The 10,546-nt window shown below is 41.7% G+C and overlaps 1 protein-coding gene across 1 annotated transcript; it reads right to left on the reverse strand.

Moving 5' to 3' along the window:
• Positions 1-587: 587 nt before the first annotated feature.
• Positions 588-8,879, reverse strand: gprin3b (GPRIN family member 3b). Its single transcript, XM_005932341.3, has 2 exons — positions 8,410-8,879; positions 588-6,430 (listed from the first exon to the last, which is right to left on the reverse strand). The coding sequence occupies exon 2, from the start codon at positions 6,336-6,338 to the stop codon at positions 4,218-4,220; it is 2,121 nt and encodes a 706-aa protein (XP_005932403.1). The 5' UTR covers positions 6,339-6,430; positions 8,410-8,879; the 3' UTR covers positions 588-4,217.
• Between the last annotated feature and the right edge of the window lie 1,667 nt (positions 8,880-10,546).

Below are 10,546 nucleotides of genomic sequence, written 5' to 3' on the forward strand. Positions count from 1 at the left end.
TTTTACAGTGAAAAAATCCCTAAACTTCCAAGCGAGCACCAAGTGCGCTACGACGTGATGGGAAACTCACAGAGAAACTCGCGGATTCTTCCGATGACCGCTGCGGCACACCTGCACCAGGGCAAACCTCCGCCTACCCCACTCCTGCTTTACAGGTGAAAATAGAGCAACAGGACCGCTAGTCTTTGATGTTATTTATTTTCTGCTGTGTTTTACTTGCATCTATTTGAAAGAGTGAGTGTAAACACACAAAAAATATATTTTATGTGCTGGAATGTGCAGAAAATAGGTTTAAATGTTAAAAACAAATTTCTTCCAGTCAGAGAATGTTGCATATAATTTACTTTTTGCTTGATGCATAAAGTTAAAAGGTTAAAACTAATAAAACAAGTTTTAAAAAGAGATTTTTCCATTTGATTACATTTTGTATGATGGATTATGCAGAAAAAGTAGAACTGGGCTGAAAGATCTATCGCTTTATCACCTATTCAGGTTGTAAATCGTGTTTTTAAAAAGTAACTAAGTAACTAAGTAATTAATTACTTTTGAAAATAAGTAATCAGTAAAGTAACGGGATTACTTTTTGGGGGGAGTAATTGTAATTAGTTACTGATTACTTTTTTCAAGTAACTTGACCAACACTGCTGGTGAGAGTATATATTTCTCTAGAAAAGATCTAGAACACCAATGAATGTAACTAACAGATATTATGAGTTTAAGCATCCTTTGATGTAACTTACTCTTTTGTGATGAGTCATCAGTTGTTGATGAAAAAATATATTTTCTGAGGATTTTGGTTGTGTTTAGTCAGAACTGTTGAGAGTCCTACTTTCTGTAGTAAACAGAGCTTCAGTGTTCATCATGTTTATTATTTGGTATTTAAAAGAGAATTATTAACATGTTTAAAACCAGGAAAAAGGCCACATTTCATTAAAACACCCACGGAGGTCACAACAAGTGCAGCCAAACAGGTGAACACTGAAGGCATGCTAAACTCTGTCCTCTTTTAGTTGCAGCAGCAGGTGGTATCACTTTGAAATCTCTCCCCGTGCTCCTTGTCATTGTAAATCTTTCCCAGTGTTACCCACCGCCTGTGGCCAAATCTAATCTGCACTTCCAAATAGGAACCGGTCATAATGACACAGTGAGTAGGGGGTTATTAAAAATTGAAACGTGGCTAATTAAAGCAGGGGTGAAAGAATACGAATTAAGGCTGGTGACCAGGCTTACAGAAATGTAAGAGCGTGAAACTGACCTTGATGGAAAGGAGAGAGAAAGCATCAACTGCCTGAGACTGAACTTGGAATCTGAAACGATGTTACAGTTTGGTTTGACACCTTTCAGTCAGCGCTGTAGCAGAAGACGAAAACAGATTTCCTGTTTTTGTTTTTTGTGGAAAGAGCTTTGGTTTCACAAAATCCAGTCAGGTATTGGGTGGGACAGATATACACTGCGCTGTTCTTTACAGGTTGTGACATTTCACAGCACAACGGGCATAGAGGACTTTTTCGTTCTTGTTATCACGCCCTGACGTTAATATGTAGAGACGTGCTTGTTAAGAAAGTAAGAGCAGTCGCCTGAAATCAGTGTTATGCCACTCAAGACAGTAAATTCACTCTGAAGTGTTTTAGAAAGGGCCTTGGAAAGAAAAGGCTGGAGAACACACAAAGGACAGAGCTGGTTCAGTTAGGTGTGCAGGCAAATCATACACAGAGATCTCTGCAATTATGCGCATTGGGCACTCCATCATCCAATGTGCAATATTAGCAAATAAAGAAAAAATAAAAATTCTTGGAACCTGAAGCAGATGAATCGTTTTGTCCAAACATTAGCCCAAGTTTTAGGAAAACATGTCTTGCCCCGTGACAGCTTGTTGGTGTTCAACCCCCATGTGACCCTGAATTGAATTCTTACATTTCAGAAGCTGAAAATAGCCAATGTTTGCCATGTTTTCTGGGACCTAAATGATTAATCTGCTACCAAAACGTGAGTTTTTTGTTTTTTTTAACTGAGTCAAAACAGCTGCAAAACCTTTAGATGAAAGTACAAAATGGTTCAAGGCCCTGCAGCCCTAAAATGATCAGATTTTAGGAGTTAAAAGCAACAAAGCGACTTCCCTTGACCCCAAAGCCTGCCCTTGGGCAATTTAAACTATTCAAATATTTTACTTTCCAGAAATGACTCCCTTTGAGTCGCTATACGTTTTAAAAATCAGCCGATAACAGTCAGATCTGTTTGTGTCCCGCAGGTCTGTTTTCTCTCTGTTTCTTCGAAAACGGTAAAATTATCCTGCCACTGACCTGACGTTTCAGCTGCTCGTAATAAAGCGGTTTCTTTTTCAGGTAAATGCAGATAAAAATCAGTTTTCACATTAAGAGTTCTTCTCAAAACAATCTCTTAAATCTGTGCTTTGACTCAGACTTCAGGCCGCAACAAGCCGAGGCCCTGAAGTGGCGAGCGTATATTTCCCGCAGCATCAAAGGTGGACACTTCACTGCTGCGGATGTATTACTGCATGTTTATATCCATTCAAAGATAAAAAAAAAATTGAGATAGCTAGGCAAAGGAAATTTGTCAGGTCCCGCGAGTACACTTTTAACACCTTCTGATTTCAACCTCTTTATTTTAAAACTTCAACATCAGGTCCCTCTTTGGAAAAAAAAGGAAACAGTTAGTCACTGCTGCATCTTCTTACGCCGGCTGGCTTTGTGTCTCTGACTTTAGCAGGTTTTTATGCAGCATTCGAAGTCGTCCTCAGATTAAAATAGTATATATCACTCTATGCTCATTTATTTATTTTATTCTGAGTCATGCTGTAGTTGTTGTTTCTTTAAAACCTTCTTTCACACAAAAAGTGTAGAATTTATGCTACAGCAAGTACTGGTTTTAAAATTTGCCTGTCTGAACCCACAACATTTTATTTTTGAATATTCAAGCATTAAATACCTTGTCAGTGAAAGAGATAAGCTTATTGATCAATACAGGGAAGCTAAAGGGAAACTAATACTCTACATTCAGCCACCGGGGACCAACTCCACATGTAAACTTGGTAAAAGCACAGTAACAGAAGACATGCATGTTTCTGAAGATTACAGCTGGCATGCACAGAGAAAACCTGCAGTCTCCATACATAAGGACCCCAACTCTACCCAAGACTCCCAGGAGGAAACATAGTGGCTTAGTTTCCTCCTGGGAAGCATAGCTGTAGATTTCAGGACATGGACATGGGGAGACGTTCCCCCTAAAATGTACTGAGGGGTGGATACAAGCCCTTTAATATTCCTCCTCTGCAAGTGCTCAACTAAAACCTGTGCCTATAGTTTGGAGCAAATCTTTCACTCTGAACGTACTTCACGCTCTCTTTAAGGACTGCATCTTTACTCTGATTTATCATTTAGTCTTTTAAATATTTATTTTCAAAACCGTTTATTCCTGTGTGTGAGTCCTGACGAAATAAATGTTTTTGCATTCGATTTACACGTGGAATCTCCTTTAGAAACAAAACAAAAGAATCACCAGGACAGAAACACTACACCCACGAAAAGTGAGAAATGACGTTGTAAAAGTCAACGCATTTTTTTGCTTACTTTAATAGAAAACCAAAGAAGAACAGAGATCGAACAGCGTACATGTATGCATACAGTGCCCCCTTTAAGTACTCACTAAAAAGAAAAGAAAACACAGCAACCTGATAAATATAGGGCCCCGGAAACAAACGAAAATACCTCATGAACATATATCAAATGCACCAGATGCGATGAGACGTCGGTTGAATATATTTGCACAGATATCCTGACAGTGAGTTAGTATGTCTATCCCATGATCAGTGCCTCTTGCTGTGAAGGTTTGGACTTCATATTAGGTCATACAACTGTCACTGTAACTGAAATACATGCGTTTCACTGTTATTGCCTTTGTTTTGTTTTCTTTATTTTTATTAAAAAACTGTTTTCTCTCTCATATTGATTTCTAAAAAATAAGTTTTTTTTTAATTTAATTCTTGTTTGTTTCATTTGATATTTCTATTTCCTACCTTGTTGGATCACAAACATCATCACAAGTATTGACTCTTTTATGCTACGACATTCCAGTATACTTACTTACAGGGATCGGCGTCAATGTTTCACTTGGCATTGAAAATCTTGATGTGGGGAGGGAAAAACGTTTTGACCTCTAGGAAATGGGAGGAGTCTGACAATGGCTACCTCTGTCCTGTGCTACTCGAGGACGGAGGAGGGAGGGGGGCGCACGCAGCAGTTGGGCCGTCTGACATTTTGCAGCATTGACCTGAAAATGTTCTGCTGCCTCCTTTTGTTCTTGCTGCCATGTCGCGGCGAATCAGCACCAGAGATTGACTTTCGCAGCGAGGTCTGGACCATCAGTTTCCTCTCTTGCTCCTTTATTTTGCTCTGTAAGTGGCTCTGAATTGCAAAGCCGAGTGATTCGGGGTCCACGGAAGCCCCGTAGACCTCCCACGTCATGCCCTGTTCGTCCCAGACGACGTCGTGGATGCTCTTTCCTTTCTGCTTCCGTGACTGATCGTCCTCTTTGTCGCTTCTCTCCGGTTCCACCTTCTTTTTGCCAGAATTTGTCTCCTTACTCTGGGCTTTACTTCCTGCTTCTTTGCTTTTGTCTTTTGCACTCACATCTCTATTTTTAGTGAGCTCTGACTTGGATGTGGTGTTTGCTGCTGGTGCTGCTGCTGCTGCTGTTGTCGTTGGTGCTGTTGTCGTTGTTGTCGTTGTTTTTGGCAGGGCCTGCGCAGCAGTGTTGCTGTCAGCACATCCAGGCACAGGAACAACGGCTGTCTCTGGGGGCATCCCTGATCTGAGAGAAGGAGTTTCAGCCGTGGCTGTTTTTGCAGCTTGCTTCTTGGGTTCGCTGTGTTCAATGTTGATTTGATAAACCGGCTGGATGTTGCACAGAGCTGCGCCCGGTTCTTTAGGCTTGGCTCCTAGCCTGGAGTCATGCTGCTGTGACAAAGTTTCTGATTGGAAAACCATGCCGGTGTTTTGGTTGGGGCACATTTGTGCCTCTACAGTGAGTCTCTCTGACTTCGGATCAGTCGCGGTGCCGCTTTTCACCTGGTAGACTACAGCCAGGCTCTCCTCTCCTGGGACTGCACTACTGCTTGGCCTGTGGGTCACAGGGAAAAGCAGCAGACTAGGACTCGTGGCCACAGCCTTACTGCACATTTTAGCTACTGCCTGAACCTCCATATCATGACACTTTTTGACCGGGGCTGGTGATAGCGATGAGGTCATTGTCGAAGCCTCCGTGTAGAGCTTGGAGTCCCGCTGCCCTTCAAAGACAGCTGTGTCAGTCTGGCTGCTTCCTTCAGCCACCTGCTCGGATGCCTGCGTGCTTTTTGTCGCCTGGGGCAGAGAGGATGAGTCTTTCTGTGAGGACACTGGCTGGTGTTTATCTGAGGAGACCTGCGGTCTCGATACTGTTGCAAATTCCTTCTCTGGGCGCGTTGACCGTGAGTTTTCGTTTGTTGGTCCAGCTCCTGCATCTTTACTCTCAGATGGGGCTTTGGCTGAGCTTAGCGGAGTTTCCATGCTTTGCTTGGGTTTTGATGGATCTTGTAAAGAAACAGACGTTGATGAGCAACCTTGCATATGACCAGTCTCTTTAGATTTCTGTGGGATAGCCATGTCCCTGCTTTGGGGATTGGAAATGGTTTCTTTATTATCTTGTACTTCAGATGCTGTACTCCTTACATCACTGTCGTTACGTTTTTTGTCATTTGGAGAAAGGCGTTCATTACTTTTCTCTCGTGCTGTAGTTTCTACTGAGGGTGTCAGCCGTACCTGCTTCTCTTCTGGTGCAACTGGGTTTTTTACTTTGTACTCACTGCTGTTCGTGTCGGTGCCCGATGCTGCAACAGGAGACAGGGAACTGGCCTTACACGTGCCCGTTTCACTGGTTGGGCTCAGAGTTTTCATGTTAGCATTAGAATCCCGCTGGTCAGCTCCTGCCTCACCCACCTCTCGGCCTGTTACAGACAGGTTTGGTGTTTGGTGGTCTCCACCTGACACTTGCTCAGATTTTATCTGGTTTCCATTGCCTGGAGCTGATTTGTCTGACACAGTGGTAACTGGTTCCCCTCCCTTACAACCTGTTTTTTCTGTGTGGGGGGCGGCGTTAGCAGTCGTCAGAGACAGGTTATCCTGCTTGTCGGGAGATCTGAGGGTGGGTTTTGGACAAACCTGAGAGACTTTGAGGTTGGGCTCTTTAGCCCAGTTGGCATTAGACTCCTTGTTGCCCAGTGTGTCCACCCCAGCCAGCTGAGGCACCATCTGGACTGTTACTGTTCTTTTTGGGTTAGTTCCCATGGCGGAGTCACTGCTTCAGTCTTCAAATATTGCCGTATATCCAGAGATGGAAACGGATGCACACTGTGCTATCATTAACTTTTTGCAATTTCCTAAAGGAGGAAAACAGAAGTAGACTCAGTTGAAGTTTTTAATCATTAAGCTTATCACAACAATTACACCTTTATTCAGATGATTATAATCAGATCAGACTCCAGACCAAGGTGATTTCTGTAAGACAATTTTACTCAACAGTTATCAACCAGCCAGGACAGAGAACAGCGAGAGACCTGCAGCTGACTAAGAATATAATATGTGATTCCAACTTTAATATTCAAATGAACTTATAACTTTTAACATATAACTTAATAATATTTATGGAGGTAGTTTTTGGTTCATTGATCTCCACATTCTCCTTTAAACTCAACATCATCTTTGTGCTGCAACTGATGCATGATTTATTTTTCCAGAACATGGAAATAAATGAAACTCCAGAGCTTTTATAAGCATCCATCACATTTTGCATATTAAACCTCTTGACTGATTGCACTGAATGTAGAAAATGTAAAAGTATGATAAGAAAATGCTGCGTAAACAAAGTAGTAGTAAGACACAATGCGACATTTATACTCAAAGTGCTTACAGATAAAACTGTGGATGCCACACATCTGGTGGCGTTTGATCTAACCGCTGTTTTTCTCATTCTACAAATCCTACCGTAAATAAAACTACGCCCAACAGCGTGTCATTCATAAATCAGCTGAAGTTATTGCAATTGAATATTACAGCATACAAAGAGATGTGAATAATGAATGAAATGAACTGAGTCTCCCCATGCTAGCCCGTTGACTCGGTTTAATTAAATGTTGTGATGCTGTGAGATATTGCCAATGGCAAGCTAGCCACTTAGTAACAATATCATATGCCAATTATCCTTTAATCTTTGTGTTGAATATAATTGGGTAGATTTAAAATACATACCTGAGGGACTGAAAATCACTCATAATCACTCATTTAAAGTTTCATTTTTTTTTGACAACCACAAGTGAATTTATAACCAGCATCACCCTCGTTTGTCCTTTATCTGTTTTAAATTCTACGCAGTGATCAACAGTTTCTTTGTCCAAGGCCTGATGAATGGCTTCATCTCAGTCTGTGTCCTGAATGTGTAAAAGTATCCAGCCAATTCTGCAAGTAATGACCCAGCACTCAGCAGACAGCTGAAATATGTGACCCTTTGGAGTTGGACAGATGAGCTGTGCTGTGGTCAAGGATGTAATCATGGAAAACTATCTCTAAAGCAAATGAAGAACACACTGAATGATAATTCGATGGGTGGCATTAATGGGCCTTTTCCATTTCGGTGACATCCACTGATGATCAGTGCAGTTCATCTCAGTAAAGGTAACAACATCAATCTGATCTAGAGGCATTCTCCTTCATCACACCAGCATCCTCTTCTTTAGGAGTAGCAGTGGGAAACCGAACAGCTTTCCAGGTTATACTTGTATCTGATAAAGCGAGACTAAAGAATAAATATTCCCGTCACACTCTTTTAACCATGATAATCTGACGCACTCGGTAGCCCTATAGAGCACCCCCCCTACGTGTGACTCGAACAGCACAGAATAGTAGGTTACTGGTGTGGGTCATGGACAGGTGTAGCCGGGTTGTTTGTGCTCTGCCACTATGCATCTGTCTGTCTGTTGTCAAAGCGCAAATATTTATGGAAAGCATATCCTGGGTGTTATTAAATATATGACAAATAAACGCCTCGGTGTCTGGGCTTTTTTGTGTTGCCTTTTCTTCTACTTCTTCTTCTTCTTTTGCCAGCAGCAGTTAAGAAATAACCGTAAGTGTGGACAGACTACGTACAGACTGTATTCATGCAAAACGGCGCACATGAAAGATCCCGCATGCAAGCGGTGCACACGATCTATTCAGGCCAATTAAGATCCATGTCGTGCACTGTAGCCTCTTGCCCCAATTCAGCGCCTCAGAAGCCACCGATGCTTGCTGGTTTGATTTGACCTTGCGGGCGAATTTAACATCTCACAGTATAAGAGATCTTGAAAAGATGAAGGCGGCTTACCTTGCGAGACGATTTATGCCCCGTGCCGTTGGGTGCCGATTGCGCGTCAGTGAGACGAGGGGGGGGGAAAGAAAGAAAAAAAAACCTAGGGATGAATATGGAAAAGTCAGCCTGTGTCGATGACACCAAGCCACGCCTTCCACGTAGAATATGGGTCTTAGAGGTATCGATCCACCACAGTCAGGCACAAAATTTAAGCACCTTGACTGAGTGATCGTGCGCAATGAGTCACCGCTGACTCCGAGATCTTCATCACTGCTGGCTCGTGCTTACAAAAACAAAAAGAAAAAAAATGTGACGAGCCGATCATGGTTTGTGCGCTATCCCAGACTGAACTGGTCTTGGCAGGGCAATCCAGAGTTAACCAGATGAATGGATGAATGGGGAGGGGTGGAGAAGATGCGAATGGAAGCAACATTGTAACAGCCGCAGGCTTTCACAGGAGGGTCACTTGGTCCTGAAATTAATTAGTTTTAGTTCCCTGCGCTTTCTGCCTCCTAACGTAGACCATAATATTCCAAGAGGAGAGGTTTTTGGTTTTTCTCCTCCCATTTGTGTTTTTGAGAAATGGGTCGACTTTCATGCGGTTCTTTTCTGGAGCATGCTTTAGCGAGATCGCTTTCATTTATTTTACATCTACATTATTTTCAAAATGAAGAAATATTTCTCTGTGCTTTCGGCAGATGTGGTGAATAAAGAGCCTCTACAATAAGAGCCTGCCGGTTACAATTGGTGTCATTAACTATTACTACAGAAAAAATCGCAATAAAGATTTTCTGTGGTTTGCAACGTGCTTATGCAAATGAGTCGGAGACAGCGTAAGACTTTGCACTTTGCTGATAACACGGAGAGAAATGTGGCTCATGTAGTTAAAAAATACATCAGTGATTCTGTCCAAATAACTGTTCATTATGAATGAGCCTGCTTTACACTGCTTTATATTTTTATACATCGATATCAGTAATTATATTTAGGCTTTAATATATCTTATATAATTCATATACTTCTATACTTTGATATCACGTATTTATTTTCGTCTGCATCTCATATTCTTAACTATTCTTTGATTCGTTCTAGTAACACACAGTGGGTCAAGGGTTACAAAATTTCGATCCTGTGTGTGTGTGTGTGTGTGTGTTGTACATACGCAGAATTGACAATAAAGCTAACTCTGACTTTACACGAGAGTGTGCATTTTTTCCACAGTAGTTACAAATCCCACACACACGGGTCCCTGCCCCTGAACATTAACATGAATGTAATGATAAAGAAGACGACGATCCAGTAACAGGTGTCTCAGTGTGGTTTATACTGTCGTTTAAGGTGATTTTGGAATATTAGAGAGAATATGCGAGCAAGCATTTTGGCGAAAGTGGGGAAATAGAATTCGCTTTTAAGCAGAGCCAGACTCAGATAGGGGCATCTGGATAAATGGATGGATGGTTGGTGAAATGTATGATAAGAGATACGAAAGAGCAGCAATGCTGAGCAGGACTTTATGCAAGCTCACAGCTCACCGGAATGTTATGAATCTCAAAGAGGAATTTAAAGGATCATGAATTTTAAAATGTGGAAACTACTGCACTGGAGGTGTACAGATTTAAACAAGGATGTCTCGATTACTCTCCTTGGGCTGTGGAAACTATAACAAGTATTTTCCCATGTTTTAAATGACTTTCACAGCGAATTCTTGTAATCACCGGCAGATTAAAATGTAGATCAGAATGAGTAAACCAAGAAATACAGAAACCAGCCTGGTTTCAATTTTGATGTCGAAGACAGTATAAAGTTGTGGAAGCACTTACACAGTGCCATCCTTCTCACAGAGACAGCGATCCATACAAACGCGTTCGTATGGCTCCCTTTAGGTGATATTATTGACTTGATTCGTCTTTTAGGAGTTGTTGTACTTGCTGACATCATTGGATCTTTGCTTTAGTTTTGTGACACCCCTTCTGCATCTCATCCTCGTGGATAACAGCACTGACAGAGAGCGCTAACATTTAGTAGCCTACCACTTTCTAAAGCACTTCATCGAATCTGAAGGGCTTTTGAAAGATTTTGTGCAAAGTCTGTCCGGGTTGTTAAAACGAAATTGTAGCATTATAGACTACTCTCTTATTCACCCTGATCTATC

Source organism: Haplochromis burtoni, unplaced genomic scaffold (assembly GCF_018398535.1).
Source record: "Haplochromis burtoni strain Fernald_Lab_line unplaced genomic scaffold, NCSU_Asbu1 Contig_158, whole genome shotgun sequence".
Lineage (NCBI taxonomy): Eukaryota > Metazoa > Chordata > Actinopteri > Cichliformes > Cichlidae > Haplochromis > Haplochromis burtoni.